Source organism: Fulmarus glacialis, unplaced genomic scaffold (assembly GCF_000690835.1).
Source record: "Fulmarus glacialis isolate BGI_N327 unplaced genomic scaffold, ASM69083v1 scaffold34455, whole genome shotgun sequence".
NCBI lineage: Eukaryota > Metazoa > Chordata > Aves > Procellariiformes > Procellariidae > Fulmarus > Fulmarus glacialis.
In genome coordinates, this window is record NW_009215534.1 from 4,396 (window position 1) to 27,461 (window position 23,066).

Genomic DNA, 23,066 nt, shown 5'->3' on the forward strand with positions numbered 1-23,066 from the left:
CCATGGCAGTGGTATGTACATTCAGAATGCTTTGACTGTCCACATTGGTCAGCATATCCCAGAAATAGTACATAAGTACCACTTTAATAGCATTTTTATTAGCTTTATTATCCATGACTGTCAGCAATAACTGGCATCAAATTATTATTCTTATATCTTACAAAAAAGTCCAGCAATAAAGGCTAGAAATGCAAATTAATTGAGAAATGTGGTGGATGTACAAGATTCAAGTAAGAGCTCTCATAAGGCTTCTCATAAGAAGTCAGAAGCTTGTTTCCAGAGAATTAGGATTTTTCATTTGGAAAAGCTTTACACTCTTTAAATCACTGACAGAACAGGAATCACAACCCTAGCTAGCCTAGACATGGCAGAATGACACACCTTGATTGTTGCTTTGTGGAAAGCTTCCTGAACTGATCTTGGACTTGACTGTCAATGGACAAATAGCAGCAATATGGCCCATGCCTATGATGGTATAAGGCAGAGCATTCTGATGACAAAGATCCTTCTCTTGATCACGGTGGAGATAGCGAATAACCCATGGAAGGGCTGAAGTACTGAATTTAGTTACAGAGTTTAAAGCAACTTGCAAGGACTATTGCCTCTTACTCCGGATTCATTCAAGTAACTGGATATGAATTTCTGTACAGGTTGAGGAAACATTCTAGCATTTCTGGATAGCTCGCTTGAGAGGCTTGTTCAGTCCAGTGACAGAAATAACTGTATCGCCCTCCACGACAGTAATGAATTATCAAAAGCAAGCAGCATATGTTGAAACTGATCAGCCATTTTGCTCCTGAGATGACAGAATGGCTGCAGTCACCTGAGACAAGTTGTGATTGTAAAAAAAAAAAAATTCTTGAAAACTATCTAAAAGTATTCTACAAAGTATCAAGGTTATTCTATATGGGACTGAAACAATCTCACAGTCTCAATGCCTAGTCCAGTGCTTCTTGGATGAATAGACTAATTATATGCCAAAATTTGCCATAAATGATTAGACATATTTACATAAGAAAAAATCAGGAGCAAACAACACCGATTTGGAAAGCCAATTAATTTTTAACTGTGATGACTGAACTTATCTAGTGGGAGGTCCTTATCATCTGGTCAGATTCTATTTGAGTTCTTGCAACTTAACATCTGTCAGAACAGTGCAGACACACCATTGGCTTTAGAGCACAGTAGCCACAGTTGTCTTTGGTTTTCCCCCTGCCCCATATAGTGACGAAGACCTGAGCAGGGAGACCCATGGGTTAGCGCTTATCTTCTCAGCTGCCAGGAGCAGTGGGGGGAGCAGAGGGAACACCACACAAAGGCACAAAAGCTGAGGCAGCCATGACACTGAGAAGACAACGGCTGCTGCTTGCCAATACTGCCGTGAAATCCTGCACAACCAGCCAAATACAGGGAGTCCACTTCATTTGCCAAGTACTATCAAGTTGTCCTGCAGCCTCAGTAACACGATCACCATTTTCCAATCATGTAGTAATTTTCTTCAAAGAAATCACAAGAGTCATCTTTCTCATTGTGCCAAAGGACTAATTCTGATCTTCCATGTTTTCCACCACTAACTCAAATGAATTCAGCAAGCTATTCCTGAGATAAGAATGTGCTCAGTGTTTAAAGATAATTGCCCCTTACTTTGATGGACATAATTTTTACAAGCTAACTGAAAGCATTTATGCACCATCACATAGGAACTGATCCTTTCAGGTAGAATTTTAGTTAAATAAAATACTATGAGCAAAATCTTTTGAGTCTTTTTTTTTTTCCCCTCTAGACAAGTCTTAAGTCATTTTTTTGTTAGCTGTTTTAAAGTATCTTACTGGTAGCTACTATTTAGTAAAGATATGTTTATACATATGAATTTTAGTATTTAGCCTTCCAAATACGATCCTGAATAGACCATGCCATAAGAACACACTAGTAAAGTCACCAATAGGCCTAAAATATTAGGGTTTCCACAAAACCTGACAGCTTGACTCCATAATGGCCAAGAATTCACAAGAAAGAAATGCCACTCTGAAAGCTTTTTTTGTGAGTTTATAAACCGATAAACATCCATTAGAAAGAATACTGAAGATATGCCACACAAAGGGCAACATGGAACAAATGCCTTAAGCACAATGCAGAAACCAATGTATAATAGACAATTAACCATCATCCTCAAAGCGGAGACAGCATGCATGTGCGTGTGCAAGAGCGAGCATTTTTGTACACTGCATGCATAAATGCCTTCACTCAAAAAAATCGTAATTAAAATAATTCTCGGACACTGGATTTTTATAGTAAACATACACAAAATAATCCTTTAAGCACGTACGAATGTCTACACCATCCATTCTTTGTTATAGGGATCACACATCTGGGAGTTCAATATTTTATAAATGGAGAATGTTATAGAAAGAAAGAAAAATAGATTTAATTCTCCACAGCAAACATCTTGTTATTGACAATACATAATGAACGATTACTAGATTTGCTTAGCAGGAAGAGGTGTGTTTTGATCGTCAAAACTGTACTTCCAAAACCAATCAAGAAAATCTAAAACATGATTGTTTCTTGTTATTCTACACCAAAAAGCAACCTATGGGATGGTGAAGAGGATTACACTTGTTTTTTTGATCTTTTCCAAACAGATTTCACTCAATAAACTGCTTATATGTTTTTATAATCACATCATACTGGAGGCTGTTGTTGTCAGGAAAATTTCTTTGCTTGAGAAGAACAAAGAGCAACTAAAAACAGGTCCACGGGGATTTCTTGAAGAAAATAAACAACATCACAATGGATTCTAAACTCCAAGGTGAGTGAAGAAAAATTTGTCTACTGTTGTAGACTAAAAGGAAAATTTCTCTAAAAGGATCAACAAAGGTCTTCCTAAGCTAACTATACTCAGACAAAACCACAATGTACAGCCCTGCTATTAACTTTTGATGCAATGGCCACTTTCTATCAAAACTGAAAGGGACAGTCTCAGATCACAGTGACAACCACACTCTGGCCAGCCCACATTGGTTCTGTTGCTTCTTCCTCACTCAAATGTACACTGAACTTGAAAGGAAGGTGTGATAAATAAGGGGGCTGAGGATGCTGCGTGAGGAGGAATTCCCTGTTACGTGGGAGAACTGCAGCAACGCAAGACTGTTAAAGACAAACGGCAAAAGGACTGTGGATAATAGCTGCTAATGCAAGACGTTATACGCAATGTAGGAAGGTGAGGAGTAGGGTGAAATCTTGGGTGAGGAAGATAGTTTGTGAATATATTTGTAAATCTGAAGTCATGTGTACCTTTGAAACCTATTTAAGGAACATACTAGCATCATGTAGTCGACAGGTACTTACCCACATTTTAGGGATAACCAGAGAGTTGCAGGCCTGCTCATGTGAGCATGCCACTATGTTTTAAAGGCACTGAACTTGCTGGTCTGCCTTTAACCAGATTCCCTTGTGAATAGCTTTAAGGTATGCCTGAAAAAGTACTAAACTTCACAGGATATGAACTGTTCTTACACAATCAGAAAGCAGATGATTAGTTAATCAAATACATAAATATAATATCAGGCACAGATAGAAGCAAATAAAATACATTTATGCAGAAGAGATTAGCATAGATGTTTCAATGGATTAGGAAGTTTCAGTGACAGAAGGTGTATTTAATATATAAAATCCATATAATGAGAAGCAGTGGAAAAAAATAGGGCAACTGTCATGTGTCCAAGAAATATCTTCTAAAAAAGCTGTCACATACAAACACTTCACAGCAACAAAACACTCTGCAACTGAACAAGGCAAATTTAATTCAGAATTTACAATGTACCTCATCATGGATTTTATAATTACAAAAACCCCTGAACAGCTGTATCTCTCCAAACTGAAACAACACTTACCTTCTCCTGTTAAATAACTTCTGCCTGGCATTTATGATTAGTTGGACATAAAGATTGTTGTTGGTTTATTCTAGCAAAAGGACAGTTGAGAAGGAATATGACCAATGCGTATAAATAGACCCAGAGGCAAACACTTGAGAAGGGTATGAACTAATTAAGCTCAAGGACCATGCTGGCTTAAGAACAAATGGTTATAAATTGGTCATGAAGAAATTCAGGTTGGAAATTAAACAACCTGATGTTTTCAGATGAAAATTCACAAATTTGTGATCAGGATGACCCGGCTGTCTGCAATAACAAGGGCTTGAACTCAAGTGACCCAGGATGCCGCCCCCTTCCAGTCATACATCCTAAAAACACAATAAATTTTAACATTTGCAAAATAACGATATGTTAAATCCTGCAATAGATCTAGTCACTGAAAAAATATCATATAGGCTATAAATAATGCTACAAAAATACCTATAAACTCAGATGTGAATGAATTTCCAAAGGTTTAAAAACTGATTTGCGTAGTTCCAAAAAAACATGGATCCTCATTCAAGCTATCAAGACTGTGAAGGTTCCTTTCCATGCAACATGTTTCCTTAGCAACATGTAGGGCTAAGATAAATCTACCTAAACCCCATTACAGCAACAAACTTTGGAAGATACTTTCACTTCCTACCAATATACCTCATTCTTGTTCCTTCCCCCCCCAAAGTAAGGAGAGTACAACGCAGAGATGCCCTTACCATCACAGAAAATAAGTAACAATCTTCTTATCTTTGATGCCTTCTGGAATTTGTTTTTAGTCTCCCTGCCCAAAAGCTCAAGAAAATAATACGGAAGAATAACCAATGCACATATGGGATATACCAATCAATCACAAGCCTGGCCCATTCATCGGCCTTTTTCACTGACTGTGGTAAATTTTATACCAGAACCTATTGAAAACACACACAAATTCAGCAAGTACATTTAGAATATTCGGTGTTTTGTTTCATGGGATGCTTTTTCCCTAGCTGCAAAACAAGCAAACTCGGCATTAGGGAAGTTCACACTAGGTAAGTGAACCGCTTCATCCTTGGAATAAGGAATCATAAAAAAGCTGTTCTATTGTTAGTTGATCCTCCATCAGATCCAAGTTTTAGTCTCAGCTTTTACTAATTCTAATTAACACATTTTCAGTCATTAAATACAATGGCATTTTGTTTTGAGTGTCTTTTGTAATACTCACGTTCAAGAGAAATGCCATTTCAATTGATGCAAACTCCTTTTGAAAATGCAGAACAAATTAACTGCGTTGTTTCACCTGAAAACAATCTTTTCCTTTCTTTCCCTTCTCATCCTCTTCTTCTTTTATTGACAGTTTAAAAAAAAACACAAAACACATACAATGTCCAAATAAGGATGCCCTTGCTAAATCACCTTCTCTTTCCCCCAAAAGTCCATTATTTAGCCTATATGCAGCTCTTAAGCAATGAACATTAAAGCAATCTTAGTCTAGGAAGCCCTGACAACAACATAACAAACATTCTCTTTCTGGACAAAAGCATACTTAAATACTTACAAAAAAGAAAAAGGAGATACTGATCACTGCCCACACAGTGATCTCCTGTGTTTTTTGATAGTGATACCTAAGTTTACCCTTAATTACTGTTGCTTTGCTTTATTAAAAATATTAAAGTTAAATTATTTTGGGGAACAAAAAATTTTGTTTGTCAGATAGGTAGGGTTTTTTTGCAGCAAACAAAAATCCTTTTCAGCTTGAACTACTTTTCACACTATTTTTCACTTCAGACTGAACCAGAAATCAATTATTTACAAGGTTCTAAGCTGAAGTTATTAAAAATGGCTTTGTGCTCTCAAAATTCCTCCTTCCTATCTTTCTTTCTTGAAAGGAAAATACCTATTGCAACCAAGATTTAATTGCAACAGATGGAGGGCACTTGCTAGTATAGCTTTTTGTTTTTCTCCCTTTTTTTTTTTTAATTGAGATGCTGTGGGTAGCAGACTAAAGATTATACTATTAAATACATATATATGTATTTGCACGTATACATATATACACACATTCATCACTATATCACTATTTATAGACTGGAAATCTCTAATTAGAAGGAAAATTCTAATTAAAAGGAAAAATATGGGCAGCTTTTGCAGGTGGAAAGTGAATGTACTTACAGAAGCTCTAAGGAAATTATCATTGTGCTAATACGGTGCTATGACTGTTGAAAAAAATCAAGTGGATGTGATGACTATAAATATACACACTATTTTTACAAAATTCAGAACACTGTATCACTGCATTCTTATTCTGCCTCATTTAATACTCACAGACAGACTGTAAGAAGGTTCCAGTATCACTGGCACTGACATCTTCCCTTGAAGATTCAATTTTGTTAAGTAAAAAATCTTTTCTCCCACAATCCTCTCTTTTTTCACGCGACGTACGCTGTACAGTCTAAAACGAACTGCATAATTCCCAATCATCTCAGACTCAACGTGATTAAATTTGAATGTCTCTGTGAAGACAGGGCATGGTCCCCGCTGGATGCTGGTTTTTGCTCTCTGCTTCTTTATAGGGAGAAGAACTAGGTGTACTTGCCACGAGCTTCCACCTGTCCTGCTGTATGTGGGAATGTCTGTGACAGCTGTCACTGTCACCAAAAGCTTCTGCTCCTGTGAGTCATAGTCAAAAGTCACATCCAGTGTGCCGTATTTAGCTACTGGCTCAGGATCAAAAGGTTTAGGAAGCTGTGAAGATGATCCTCGAGCTGACATATCCTGAAGAAGAAGAAGAAAAAAAGCTTTTTATTTATTTATTTATTGTATTCTGTTATTAAATCTAGCGTGGAAATATATGGCCTTCTCTACGCAATATGAAGTGACTATGATCTTTTTGTTCATTCCATAAACAAGGTAATTAAACACCAAAAGCCTGAGGAGATGGCTGACTAGCAGCCAAGAAATCAAAAGACTTTACCTGGCCAATACTGCCAAAAGCCAGGATCCAATCAGACAGAGCTCAGATTAAATTAGGCTGTATTTACGATCTCTTCTTCCATGCCCCACATGTTAAAATCCATACACATTTGTTACGAGATAGAACTACCTTATTTCTGTGTGAATATACACACATTTTTAAGTTAACGTACTATAATCCTTTAAGAGCTGGCTAGTGATTGAGAACACAGTGAGAGGCCAGCAAAGAATACAGGAATTACACCACCTACTTGCACATGCAGCTCTTGTTGCAGTCCACAAGGGTTCTATAAATGTGCCAAAAATTTATTAATGTAGTTTTACTAGAACTGTGTAAGACGCATCTGTTTTGAACACACTTTCTGAACTTTCTGTAAACGGCATCACTCCTAAAACTGTATTTTAAATGTAATTTTAAAATTGTTTATTGTCAGTTCAAGTTTTGAACAGAATATTGATTCCCTATATTGTCACAACAGCTAGTTTGACAGTGATACTGAAACACAAAATATTTACAAGTACAGGTCAACCTACTGTTCATATAATAAGCTATTCCAAGTAGGTAAAACAAATATATTTCCTGTGTATTTTTGTATTATCAAAGATATGCTTGTTCATGTAAATGAATAGATGACACAATAAAATCTTTTGGATTAAAAAATGTTCTTATTTTAAACTGGTTGCTACATAGCTATGGGAATTCATTCCTCTGAAAGCTTCATTCTTCAAGTTGTTGAGTGGCTATAAAAAAAAGTTGGCAGTATTCTCACTCCTTATTGGGTATGCTTACATTAATGACTGGTGTGACACAAAGCGGGAAGAACTAGGATTAGATCTGCTCCAATCTGTAAGGGAATGAGGACCATATGTACATGCTATGTCTTTACTAGCAATGAAGTTCATACAGATTGTGGTCCTAGATGATCATTGGGTACGTACAGACAGCTAGCTACTGGAAAATCTTGCATTCACATAGCAGGTGGGCCTTCCAGATGCTGCGCCAACACCCCAGGTATGCAACATCAACTTACCAAGAGGTCTACTAAGACAGGAACAGCTGCTGGCACATCAGGAGGGCTCCCTGATATGCACTTCAAAACTTCAGGTGAGAAAAAGACAAATTTGTACCAAAAAGAGCCTCTTTGCACATGACATCACTAGTGTAGACTTATCCATAGTTGTCAGTGCAGTAACTGGTTGTTAAAAACATTTCAAAGAAATACATGTCAGAAAAGATTATTTCTTCATAGTAAAAACAGATAGATATCATTACAGTTTATAGCAGAAAAAAAGGAAAATTAAATTAAACAAATCTCTATACTACCATCAACAATTTAAAAAAATTCTTTGTAATAAATGCTTCAGAACACTCAACTGTTTTCATTTACCTCTGGACTAAGGACAGCTGTGCTATCACTCGGTACATCCTCTTCGTATCCTTTGTTATGAAAGCTTTCTATTTCGTGTCCTGTACTTCCCTCACTTGGGCACTTATATGAACATCTTGGACTGTTGCTACACTGGGAAAATTCACATTTACTGTCTCCGACTTCAGAAGGCGTACATGAAAGATGAGGAGAACCACTATCATCCTGGTATGGAGGTGGCTGCAGTTCATCTAGTGGAGGTGTTCTTCTCATCCTCTGAATGCAGTTGGCTGAGAATAAGTAAAAATTCTTTACTTACTTTCTGGTTATTTAATGTTGAAACAGTTCTGTGGAAAATGGTAAGTCCAAATATCTGGACAGACTATTTAAAAACTATAAATGTCTTTTTTTACTTTACATTTTAAATTAGATAACAAATACTACTGAAAAATATTTATTTAAAAAAGGAAACAAACGATCTCTCAGATGAAAGAGATATGGGAAAAAGCAAAGTATTAAATATATAGTCACAATGGACTGTGTAAACCGTATCTAAATAAATATAGCACAAATATAACATGACAAAATTTCTAGGCTTGAATTTCACGGATGCTTACCTTGCAAAAACCTTTGGATATCTTAAGTCAGATTCTGTGCAGGTGGAATGTAGACCAATTAAGGAAAGAAAATGCACTCCCTAAAGCCATGATATCAAACTTCTGATTACCTCCCACGCTGTTGCTCACCCAGGGAGATATTAAATTAAACTCTGAAGACAAATAAGGTACTAATAAAGTCAGATACAAGCCTTTTCACACAAGTGAACTCTGATCACCGGTGAATTTAACAAGGGAAGCAGTGTCTCAGATTCTTTATTATTCGTGAAGGACAGCTAAAGGGTACATACCCAGTGTCCAGAAGTTAGACACTAGGTCCAGTCACTAAAGACAGTGGACCTGTCTTTAATGAGCAATCTTGTGCTTGGGATGAATACTTGATGCTGACCATCTTTGCTTTTCACTTACACTAGCTACCTAGACAGAAATGTGGTTATACATGTCCTCAGAAAACAAACCCAGGATGCATGGCCATGGATACAGAAAGTTAATTCAAAATAATTGCATTTCAATTTTTGATCTCATATTTTACTATGCAGCATTACACAGTTGACTGGAGTTGGGAAAATACAGCAAGGTGTGCAGTAGCTGAAATGAAAGGAATACCAAGGATAGGTAAAACCTGTATCACATTTTGCTTACATCTTCTGTATAGTTTTTAATGAAGATTTCGATGCCCCTCACGTGTAGAATTAACTTATACAGAAAAATTTCAAAGCAACAATGTTTTCTGGTGTCAGACATACCACTTTCACTCACAGAAAAAAAATCTACCAAACAAGGAAGTTAATGAAAGTATTAACATTAGAACAATATAAGCTTTGATTTCAGATTCATCTAAGAAAGAAACTGATCTTTCCCACGTGACAAAGGTGGTACATTTTAGTTTCATCATCAAGTTTTTGTACACAGGACTTCCCTGCCTGTGTCCTAAACTCTCACAAAGTACATTAACCTTTTAACTGCTTCAGAGGTAATTACCAGTTGTTCAACATATCCAGAAACAGAGTATGCATACGAGTTACCCTTTATGGAACAAGACTGAAAACACAGTAATGTGACTCTTGGGAAACAAACAGTCTTTGCAAAAGGCTCCCTTTTGTTCTCCTTTCCTTTGGAACTCTGGGCTGTATCTGACTGTGGCATGCAGGAACATTTCACAGCTTCTGGCATTTGATGTAAGCCCAAACCGTGGTTTCAGTGCATACCGTCCATGGGAAGCAAACCCAGACACATTGGCTAGAAGGGAGCCCATATGCATTGCAGATCCCCAAAGCTGGGCAACTGAGGGACAGGGACAGGACAGTTCGTTATGGAACATATCTACTGCACAGATAGGCAGAAGCCTCAAAGATAATTGAGGAATGCAGGGTTCTTCTCTATTTCACTGGGCTCCTAATGGAACTCCTCCTAGCTTTAGCTAAGGCAAATGAGTAATTAAAACAACACCAAGCACTCCTACCAGATGATACCACTGTCAGGAATCCTCTCTTCTCTGATAAACCCATCAGAGGCAGCCTACCATTCAGAGAGGTTCCAAGTTACTCTTACAGCACTCATGCAAAAGGTCTTCTGTTGTTAGTTAGCCCAGTGCCACTAACTCTTGAAACTCTAGTCCCACAGGGATCGAAAGGAAAACAGAGCAGGCAGAGAATCCTATACTCGAAATGTAGTCATAAACATAAAGCGTTACATACAAAACAGAGTTAAGTGGGTCAGTCAGAATCCTGAAGTCGCCATGCAGGAATAGTGAGAAAGCGTTATTTGCAAAACATGGCGAGATCTGGGAAAGCACTTTTTTTTTTTTATATTAGATAACTTGTGCCCATGAAACTAGATAAACATAATTTTAGAATCTAAACTGGTATTTTAATCATAACAAAATAATAATAAATATCCTTTGACTCTCTATACCATGAAAACAGGACTTCTTTTTCATAATTTATGTAATTAAATATTCTAGCAAATTTAAAGCAACAACATTTCTGCTCATTGTTGCTAAAAGGAAACAAACAGCACTAAATGAGACAGTTACCACCAGGTAGCTATGACTTAATTTCTTTCTTTTCACTTGTAGTCTAGTCTGCAAAGACTTTTTAACTCCCAGCTTTTCCACAAGCTAAAGAAATGAAAGCGTGTCCGGGTAACTATCAACACCATTATTGTCTTACATGAGTAAATAAATGACTGTGTGACTCACTTTTTTCACTTTGATGAACTCCATTATATGTCCCTATGGGAAAACTGCACAGGCTGTGTGACAGAAAAGGTACTTTTAATGTAGGTGGGAAAGAAGTGAAGGAAAGAAAATTCTTATTAACCAGCTGTGATTCAAAAATCTCAGAAAAAGCTGAAACACTGGGGCAGGTTTTAACTATTTATTTTTGAAAGTTTAGTTCTACCAAACAGAAATAGCATGTAAATTCTTAAAACAAATATCTGGGTTTAAAAATCTAAGGACACCTCTGTCTAAACAGGCATAAACTGTTTTTGAACAAAAGGTTTCTCTACATAAAAAGATATCAAAGTTTTCAAATGAATTTTTAAAGTGAAAATGTCTCATTTTAAATTAATTTCCCCCTCCCCGCAGTAAATGATACAATAAAATTATGATTTCATGTTACAGCTCTCTGAAAATACTGCAAATTTGAATTACTTGAAGACATTCTAATGACTGACGATACTAAAGAAAAACGATATCACAGACAGAAGTGAATACAGCAACACTGAATATCTGATACTGGGTATTTTCCTTAAAAATTACACAGAAGTAACAACAAACTTCAACAATCAGTCAACAGCATTTTGCATATGTATCAAAGTTTAAAATAAAAAAAAAAAAACACTGCTAATGCATGCTGGCCTATCACTGATTGTATTGGAAAAAAACATTTGGAACTGAAAGGAAAGCATGTTCTAAAGTGTTTGCATATTTACGTACAGAACCACTGTCTATAACATACCTTGTACCTTTCATTTAAGGTGTAAACTTAGACACTGTTACACTTGTGCATACCTGTATACTGTCACAAAGCCAAAGAATACCTTCCAAAGACCACTGAATGTAGCTAATAACATCTGCTAAAGAGTTGTTCTTAACAAGCAAATGATTACAGTGAAAATCTAAAATTAATCGTTGCATCGTTTCTACCAAGTTTCCCAAGACACTTTATGCTCTTAAACCAGACAGAAAATAAATTTGGCCAATTCCCCCAATGAAATAAATCGTATTAAATTACCATACCATTTTGGACTAAACAGGGTGAAAAACAAGCCAACATATATCCCAAACCTGGAAGAAAGGAATAATCACAGAGAAGCAAAATTGGGTTTAGCCTGAGGTTCCTACCAGCCAGAAAATGCCAGAACAGAAGAAAGACAAAAAGAAAGTTATAACAGGATGAAGATCCCATATCCAGTTTTGCACCCAAAATATGTGAAATAACTTTGGATTCTCATAACATGAGTGAAACTAAGTTGTTTAGTAATAAACATTTAGTAAACTGTAAATTGACAACACAGTGTATTGCTGTGAATAGGCAGATTTGAATAATCAATCTTTTAAGGGTTAACTGCTTTAATTAAAATTTTCATCCTTCTTTAGTGGGCTGGGAAAACACTCATATAGTGGTAACAGTAAAGTCCTTGCTCAACAGCTGAAGAAACCAGAACTATAAGCGAAATACCTGACAAACACAACCAGATTAGCATTTTGCTGGTACACTCAGAAACTACAGCATATAAACTGTCATTAGCACATTTAAGTCAGAATTAAATAAATACCTTCTTTTTAGTACTGTTTGTTAAACAATGAAGGTTAATCTGTTTTCGTTAAGTCCCTCTACAGGGGACTAATTGAAAGCCAAGGGGAGATGATACATATTCTTGCCACCAGCCTCAAGGGACTGTCAGTAAAATCTGCCACAGCAAGCATGGCCAAAATGAGTATTCCTGGAACATAGAATTGATAACTATGAGAAAACACACAAATTTTTCCTAGTGGAATCACAGTTTAAAGATACACAAACTTACTATAAGAAATGCTTTTTCTTTAGTTTTCAGTTACTGTTTGAACTTTCTACTCCCAATGCTCCTCATTTCTCCTCTGTCCTAGTCCCCTGTGGACCATGGAAGGCTCTACAACATTTCACCATGAAGCTGGTGATGTTCCTTTCCACGTTTACGTTTGTTTAGACTTTGCTATCTTAATTAATTTTCCCAAAGGTTGTCAGCAGCAGCACAAATCTAGCTTTCTTCTGCCCATACTTCCTGAGTAACTCCAAGAACATGCATCTCTTAACATATGGAAAAAGAAACTATCCTTGTGGTTTTAATTCCCCTGTCTCATAAGCAGTAATTAACTACACTTTTGCAACTTGGAGTTTGTCATATATATTACTTCTTTAAATATTCATACTATTGTGGGAGGCAGCATTACTGCAAGACTTCTTTGGGAATCTGGTTTCCAGTTCCTTTAAAACAAATAATCACTACATAAATTAATAATTTTTGCAAGTCATATTTTGTAATTATCAGAATATCTTCATACTCAAACAGTACGTTTTCTTCCTCTAATATATCTCCACATACACTATGCTTCATAATTATTTATTTTTTTAATCTAACGTAAATTTCAAGTTTTCAAGCCTTCAAGGGGTTCTATGTAAATGTTAAAATAATTTAAATAAAACATAAAATGAAATACATGTTTAAAAATTAAAGAAACCTTTCTTATTCTGAATGATTAAATACCCTTAGAGATTTCTGATATGCAGCACAGACAGTCCAAATGGAATTTTCATGTTTGAACTTTTCTACCATCCAAAATATTACATTGACTGAATTACCCCACATTACGAGGACTATGAAATATAAACATTAAATATTGAATGAAACCTCGGGGCTCTCCTTCCCTTAAAATGAAAAGCTCACATGCATATTTGTGAGGAAAAAAAACCCTATTATTTCACAATAAAACAAATTATCTTGGCATTATTCTATTTATTTTGGAAAAGAGTTATGGCACGAGTCTTGCTTAATGAAAAAAGGGGAATACAGGAGTGGTATGGGGTCATTATTGACAGTAGAAAATATCAGCTTTCTTTTTGGATTTGCCACATTTCAGACTTCTGTTCACAGTCGAATTATCTTCTAGATCAAGCAATTCATCAGTAAACAAGAAAAGTAATCGTATCTGTTTGGTTTTTTTCTCCCCCAGTAAAAAATAGTTGTCCTTTGTTTCCTAATACTTAGAAAATTCCATACACTATGAGCTTAATCCCAGACCTGTGGAAATCTAAATAGCGTTGCTGCCATTTACATCTGATGTCACATTGAAGTTCTTAGCATTTTCCTCACCTTCTAAGAGTAAACCTACTGGTTGTTCATGTAATAAGAAGGTTCTCTTTTGTTTTTTCAACAAAACTAATCAAAACTTATTGAATTATCTTTATGTCCAGTCAAAGCTTCAATTTTCTTCCTCAGGAAAGGTCTAAGACCAATTGAAGTTACTGATACTTGCAGAGTAATTTTTTTTATTTTATTACTTGTCTGTTTACATCTTGAGCCTGCAGAACTACAGCTTGGTTTTGTTTGCTGACAAAAGAAATTTGCTCTTTTCTGCACTTATTAGAGCACTTCTGATTTGTAAGAATTTATCGTTCTGTTTTACAGAGCAATACAGAAAAGCACTGCGCTGGTGAAAAATTCCAAGCTTTCTCTTTCCAAAATTAGCCCAAATTAGAACATTTAAACTACAACTACATTATTAAAGCATTATAGTGAACTAACTGTCACAGACTTTCTTTTGTTTCCTTCCCAAATATTTTGGTCGTCTTTCAATGAAAATTATACATTAGCATCTCTTGAATTCATTTTCTTTCAATTTAAGTATCATTCTCTGATTCCTTATACAGTATTTCTATTAATTTGAATAGGAAGGAGTTCTGCTACCTGGTTCTGTATTTACACTTTCCAGCTGTCCAAAATACATCTAAATACTGCTTAAACCCATTGGTTCAATATTTTAATCTCTTATTGATGCAAATATCAATAAATCAAGCTTTCCAGAACTTTTTCTTTTTTTTTTTTTAAATTTTTAAAAGGAGACTTCAAAAACTCTTCTTTTCTGAGACTACACCCAGCTCTAAAGCTTTTTGGAAGCAGTCATCTTTAAGAAGTGAAATTATAAAACTGTTTGCTTTCCCTTCCATAATTAAATTTCCTTAGGCAAAGCGATTGTATTAAGTATGTTCATTCAACTTCTTAAGTAGAAAAAATTATTTTCTGTTCTATTTAGAAGATGGTTTCACTTTTACTGTTTTTATAAGAAGCCAACTTCCCTTTACACTACTTTTCAGATCACTATGTTGGTTAACTTCATAAATGAACAGGTATTCCTTTGCACCTCTGCTCACTGTTAATTTATTCCAAGTTACGAAAATTGTCAGAAAAATACCACTTCCAAAAATATAATAAATTAAATGAATTCATAGAATCTTTCCCCTTTTTTTTCCCCTCTTTTAAAATACACTAGAAGTCCTGCTTGCTGAAGGTGATTGACAACTGGCTTTGAAATCTTAAGAGTGTCTTGGTGACAAGGAAATGCCTTTTATCATCTCTGTGAAAATTCACCCAAATTCGGCTATCTCACCAGCACTTACGGATGCTTAACAGAAATTCAGAGCTTAAAAGCTAAAAGCTTTGAAAACTCCACCCACTGTAAACCATCTCAGGCCCCTGAAAATCCCCATTTCTGACCAGTGTGTGCATACTAGCATCCCCTCATACCTCTGGACCATAGCAGCTGGATCTGGGCTTAGAAAAAATTTTCCTGTCATTGCTATACTTCATTTAAGTACAATTTTCACTTTAAATTATAGTTCAAATTCCAGTCCAATTTAATACTACTACAGCTGCAGTACTAAGCCCAGGAGTCAAGCAGCAGGATAAAGTGCTGAAAAGGTGAAAAAGATCCCACAGAGGTCTAAAATAAATTCCCAGTAAAGTATTGTAACACACAGCTAATATTGCTGTAATGTTCCTGCTCTCATTCTATTTGGTCTCAAATGAGGAAAGAAAGCGTGATTAGAAAGCAAGATTAATGTGTGATGTGTATCATTTTCTTGAACATTTTAATATTTTTGCAGCTCATTTGAGGCACATTCATTTTTTCATTCTACAAAAAAAAAAAGAATGCAAAGTTTTCTAAGCGATACAGAAACCCCCTCTAAGATCTCAATAATTATTCATTTGGTGATATAAACAAGACCCATTTAACAGTATATACTGCACGTAAATGTGTTCCTTAATTATCAGAATTCCATCATTCTTTTTTCCATACTTTTATTTTAAATAAAATACAATTACTTCCTTTAGTAAGAACTGTTTCTGCAACTTAAAATGCAGTAACTTTATGGTTTCTTATAAACAGCTTCACCTTGGTAGCTGCATTTTGTAACTTCTTTTTAAAAATTGTGTGAAGTTCCCTAGTATTTTAGCTCTCTATTTATTATTACCCTAACTGGTGAAAATGAACCAGGAAAGATATTTTCCATCAAGAACTGCTTCCAGAATAGGAACACAAAGCTTGCTTTGATTTCTTTGCCTTACTTTCATAGCAATTTTGAGTGCAAAGGATACTCTGTTGGAGTGAGTCACTAACACAGAGCAGCACTACAGTGATTCTGCATGAACCATTTCAGTAGGGCATGAGTTAAATTTTCTACTTAAGATATCTATATGATCCCAATTTGGGTATCTCGTAACTGTTAATATATATAAGTGAAATATATATTATGGTGAATAATAGTACTACTATAATAGTAGAAGTCAACATGTTTGGTATTTTACAGATGGAGAGCCAAAGTACAGGTTTAAATAAGAGGTAATAAAATTGCTGTGAATCTAGCTCAGAAGTGCTCATAATCACAGAAAGCTTCCAATGAAGCGTGGAACTGAAACCAAGTCTTTTAAGACTAGCACCCTAGCCATTTCTTCCAGTTTTTTTTTTATTTTATTTTTACTTCAAGCCTTGTAAATTATTATTAATCTAAAATTCACCTGAATTGTGTACCACCACCAACATGGAAACCTTCAAGCCACTAGCTTCGTAAGAGATATACCCCCACAGAATTTTCCATTATCATCAGCTCTGTAGTGGAAGAGAAGGAAGAGAAAACAAAAAGTACAGTATTAAGGTGGGGAAAAAAGTAAAGGGAAGAAGGGGAAAAAAAAAAAAGAAAAGGCAAAAGGAGAAAGTAGGTGCAATGATTCAGAAAAAAGTGATAGGCTGTTGGAAATAAAGGGAGAGAAGTTTAGATCTGTATAGAAAATGAGAAAAAGAGCAAAGAGATGAATAAAGAACAGACAAGATGCAAACAGGAATGAAAAATTACAAACAGCTAAAATAACAAAGCAAAAATGACAGAGGAAGAAAGGTGAAGGAATGGGGAAAATAAACCAACACATGACATGCAAAAAATAGTTCAGAACTGAGAAAAAAGCAATGTCAACAGAGCAAAGAGATAAAAGAGAAATCAGTGGTGTCTGATGGGTGGGAATATCCATATTTGTAGGTGAAAATCTGCACAACCTAGAGAATACATCTAGTTACATTCCAGGAGAGGTAAGACATTTCCCAGAATAAGCATTTATTTTTATATTTATATTTTAGATTTATTATTATTATTTAGATTTATTTCCTTTTGACTGGGGAGACGGTGGTAATTATTTATTCAGATCCTGAGAATCCAAAGGACCTTGATTCCTCTTATCACTTCTTATTGACACATTGGCTCAGTGACTCACTTCAGTAAAATGGATTGTATTTCCTGCCGTATATTAGAGTATTCCTGTAAAAAGGATTCTAGAAAATTCAGAATTTTTGTTTTTGAAACAGCTCTCGTAACTTTATCACATAAAAAGCAGCTAGAACCCAGAAAAATCAAAGACTATCTCAGTTTACAGGAGTACCTAATAGGTCAACAATAGAAGGAAATTGTCTACATATGCTCGAGAACTCCTCTAAAACCTTTTTGATATTAGTGCCTGTAGAAAGTAAGCTTAGGAATAATGGCACTAGTACCACTTTTGGGGCCAACTGTTCAGAAAAAGAAAGGCAAAATAGCACTGTGAAATCATAGGAAATGGATATGCTTTGAAACCGAGGTATCTTTCCTTCACACATCCAGTAAAAGGGCTACGAATTCACAGAAAAGGCAAGGATTAAGCAGCAGGGAGCATGTCAGTCTGTTCCACTCACTCCAGCAAGGCCTCAAACAAGTTTCTCTGGGCATAAAGAAAGACAATTACTCAAAACCAAATTTCTTGCACTTCTTTGTGGCACTTCTGAGACCTCCCATTGTCACAGATGAGCTGTTTTACTAGGCTTATATGTAATATATGATGTAGTTGTTGCTATGTTTCCATAGTCATAAGGTCATGTAATTCAGAAAACAGGTAATTTTCTGCATTTTGACAGGACTAGATGAATATGAGTCTGGCTGGTCAAGATATTTTCATTCAGTCATAGCACCAGTCATAAGAGCAATGCAAGAACTTACGAGGACCAGAAAACAGGTGCCAAGCTGCATATTGCACATGGAAGGCTCATAAGGTCTACAGAACGATGCTTCAGCCCTCAACAAACAGTAGAAGAGGAACTGTTTTTCCCTGACATCCACCCAAAGAAACAATAACGCTGAACAATCAAGGGTCAGAGTGCAGCATATCATTCTCAACCCATTTAACTTCCCAAAAGACTAACTGGTAAATTCTGTTGTCATGAACATGGTGTTATACCTACAATATTAAACTTACTAGCCGTTGTGACAGAGTAAAAACATGCATATCCATCAATATTTGTTTCTCATGGACCTTTCTTATACCAGCAAAAATTTCTATACTTAATTTGAAAATACTGTTTGATGCTGCTTGTTGAATGAGAGACTTAAAAGCGGTGCACAGCAGTTAATTAGTAATCAAAGTCTGACAGCCACAGCTGCATAATGTTTGTATGATAATTTCAAAATTGAAAATTATTTATTTCACTCTACATTAAATTAGCGTGCACTCATTAGAAAGTCAGTGATTATCTTGAAAAGTACTACTGGAACATTTCAGTAGCTTTGCTACAACATCAGAAAGTATACAACATGTGTCTCCATCACCTATTACCATCCCACCCTTTCTCATAACTTGATGTCAGCAAAGTTTTTAGATCTTAACATTACAATTGAAAACATACTCAGCAGAATGATGTTTAAGATGGTTCATAACCAGAAGGCTTATTTTTTCAACTCTCAGCATTAAGAGTTTAAGTTACTTTATTAAAAAACTACTTTATTAAGCTATATATAAACCCTATATACAACTGATATACGTGCACGTTGCAACAAAGGAAATTCTGATTAAATATAAAAAAAAAAACTTCGAAATCAGAGTGGCTACAGACTGCAAGAGGTTACCCAGAGAGGCTATGTAATCGACAGCCTTGAAGATTTTAAAAGCTCTCCTGGCTAGGGCCCTGAGCAACCTGGTCTAACTTTGAAGTTAGCTCTCTTTCAATCAGGAGATCAGACTAGATGACCTCCACAGGTCCTTTTCAACCTATTATTCACTGATTCTACAATATATATTGAAAAACTCAATTCTATACTATAATATTCAAGGATGGGGGTCATCTCAAACACAGGTATCTCAAATATCTATAAAGCTCCTTCTATAACACAGCAGTTTAACAATTCACAGGCAAGTGTAGCTCCTCTGCATATGCTAGTTACATTGCTGCAGCCTGCATTAAATATATATACCTACCAGCATAGTACTTTCATTGTTAAAAACAAACAAAAAACCGAACCAAAAAACCCCCAAACCCACCACCACCACCAAAAAAACCCAACCCCCAAACTCAACTCCAAAGAAACAAATAATACAAGGAGCAAAAGAGATTCAGAATACTTTGTTAACTGGTGACGTTCTACTGCAGTATACCTTGCGGCTGACTAGTTTTAGACAATGTAGTATCACTGAAATTTTTACTTTGATAAAATGAACACGCCAAGATACAGTCTTTTAAGTTAAAAACTTCCTAACAATAGTTTACACACACACATAAACACATATATGTAAACACACATATATACATACACACACCCTATGGCCACATATCAGTAACAGGAATAATTTAAGGTTTACGAAATATTTAATATAATTAAGATTACACTGAGCAAGTAATATCCATTACAAAATGCTGATGTTAGACAGCAAATATTGACCTTTATAATTTATCAAGTGAAAAAGCCTTGATTTGCTTGTTATTCAAACTTTAACAATAAGTATGATAGCTTAGATGTCAGAAAGAAAAAAAAAAAAACCACCAGCATTTGCTATCACTTTGCATTAAGATTTTGACCAGTCAACAATTCAGCAGTGATGAAATGTGCAGTTTGATTCAAAGTAAGACAAGGCTATTTAAATAACTCAAAATAAGAAATGGGTATTGAAACATTAGAATTTTGATAAGCGATCGCAGCTGCACTAGAATTAGTTTCTATAGCAACAGAGGAAATAATGTGGAGAATTGCACTGCAATATAAGATGGATTCCTTACAAACACTGCTGTTCAAATAGAAAACTTCAAAATTATTCACTGTATTAAAACATTTCTGTTAAAATGGTTATTCAAATATCCTATACCTTGTACTTCACACATTGTTCTATTTTCGTTCTCCAGGATTCAATTCTAGTCCATCCATTCAAGTTTCATATTACATTTCCACACTTTCCTCCACTGCTTACCTTCCTATTTTAAAATTAATTAAAGTGACTTATTCTGAAAAATACTGTATCTTCGATCTCAAACTAATCTGCATTTTCAATCATTTTTTTAATTATCCCTACATAGAAGCACTCATTACATTTATTTTTCCAGCAGTGCACTTGTAAAGCATAAGAGAATGCTTTGCACATGCTATTCATAAGAAGCTGCATCACAGCCATGAGAATTAACATCACTATGGAACTTCTGAAACTTGTAGTCATATGAGACTTGCACTAGCTTTTATCAGTGTGCGCTCTCATGTCCTAAGCATGATTAAGAAACCATAGCAAATCTCTCAGTATTCATGGACCGAATACCCCTAAGATGGTAAGATAAAAGCCTTTCAGTTGAGCACATCTTTAGATTTCAAATGTTGCTCATTTCTAACACTAAGAATTATTGTTTCGTTGCATCATCTCTGATTCTAGCTATTTTTGGCAACTAATTAAAAGCATATGCCTGAACCTTTTATGTATTTTGCCCTTATAATGAGACCTATTACTCTGGCTTATTCTATCCTTTTGAGTTCCAAAGTATCTTTTGAGTTACCATGGATACAAGCGATATGGTTTCTCCCACAACTGCTTTGTGTGCCGTATCAAACAGCAGAAAACTGACACAGTAGGAACCTGAGCCATCTATACAGGATGAATATCTAACCCCTTGAAAGTGTTCCTCTTCCCTCCCCACCTCTCCTCCTCTCCCCTTCCTCCTCCCCCCAAAAATTGAGGTATGCCATATACTAACATTTGTAATGAAATAAACAAGTAGGTTCTTTTCTATCTGAAATCTAGTACTTTCGCTCAAGGAAAACAAAATGAAAAAAGGTGCAGACATAAAACAATTTAATCTGATCAACCCTGAAACAGTGTTAAAATGAAAAAGGGAGTACATAATTCTGAGTTTGCTATTTATTATGAGTTAACAGAGTTTAAGTGGTTCTATATCAATATACCCACTGAAGATGTAAAACGCAGCAAATTTCAAGCAAGCATTTCAGAAAGGAGTTGCAGAAACATTGTATGCAACTCCAAGATTACACACAAATTAGAGTAAATAAAACTCCCTTAAACAGAAATTGTTAGGCCTCTTTATACCAATTTATTACGGACATTTTCAAATGCAAATTGCATTCCAACAAGCTGGGAATAATTCGTACTAATCAGTGCAGAAGAGGGCAGTCAGTAAACTGATTTTTCCATTATTCTGACCTCTTCTTAAAAACAAAAGACTCTCTCCCACTCAGCAGAATTTACACAGGATTCAAAACCCAAGTGCTGATACTAACATAATCTGAATTAATGTATGAGAAGTAAAGGGGAATAACCAAAAGGAAAAATAAATTACTGTAATATGAACTCGATATAGACTCATTCAGAACTATCTCCCAACTTTCAATGCATTAAATCATTGGAAAGACATCAGCTACACAAATGAGTGCCACAAAGGCAACTAAGAGCTAGAGAGCCAGAGAAGAATGGGTAGGCAAATGCTGCTTTTGCCCCTTTTCCTCAGTTATCTAAACTTCTCTTAAGTATTACAGCAAAACGCTCGACAAAAAACTTAACCTGACTTGTTCATATCCACAAGCTCAGCCTTGCTTTAAAACACAGAGATTTTGAAGCATTATATCTAAGCCAGAGACACTGAAGCATAAAAAACAGACTCTTACCCTTGTTTGTATTAACATTATGAAATAACGGTATCATTCTAATAAGTTTTCCACAATCACATGTGAACTAAAGACACATTAAATATTTTCAGTTTTCTAATTGTTTAACTGTAGGTTAGACTTACATTTGCATGGATTTCATAAGATGCATTTCTTTTAACTTTTAAATTTAACTTTGAACTGTCTCAGGTTATGATACCTTCTTTTGGGGATGAAAAACATCCACATAATGTTTTTATTGTGAATATTCGACTAGAATTAAATCTCACTTCTTTTTTTTTTTCCTGAAAATTTCTTTGAAAAGTAACTGAAAGCTAGAGAACAATGAAAAGGAACTCAAAGTTGATTGTTCCATTGTGATATTTATGGTAAGTCATCTGTATTATCAAAATATTACTAATTCTGTATTTTAATGTTGGAACCACTCACAAAAAAAAATGAGCATCTGGAACAGTGGAGATATTTACACAATGGCTCTGTACTCCTGCCATTACATTCACTGTTACACATGCTATCATTTCTCCTCTGTATAATATTCTCCTGGATTACATGCACTGTGCACAAAAGCACACAAGAGATCCCTCATTCCTCTCTGAGTAGAACTAAAGTGCAAACTAGTATTTTTTTAAGAAATAACTATCATTGTTATCATCCTTCATAAAAAGGGTTCTAAGTTCTTCCTTCACAGAATCTCAAAGTTGTCTGGAAATTGTCACTGTTGTTCCCTAC

General features: G+C 35.4%; 1 protein-coding gene across 1 annotated transcript in view; it reads right to left on the bottom strand.

Annotated features, from left to right (window-relative positions):
• Positions 1-313: 313 nt before the first annotated feature.
• SYT14 (synaptotagmin XIV) overlaps positions 314-23,066 on the bottom strand; it is a gene marked incomplete at both ends in the record, with an annotated part of 34,246 nt that continues 11,493 nt past the window's right edge. The window contains 3 exons of the mRNA XM_009578973.1: positions 314-349; positions 6,213-6,662; positions 8,249-8,517. Of these exons, the coding sequence (XP_009577268.1) occupies positions 314-349; positions 6,213-6,662; positions 8,249-8,517 (755 nt within the window). The remainder of the gene's footprint in view (positions 350-6,212; positions 6,663-8,248; positions 8,518-23,066) is intronic.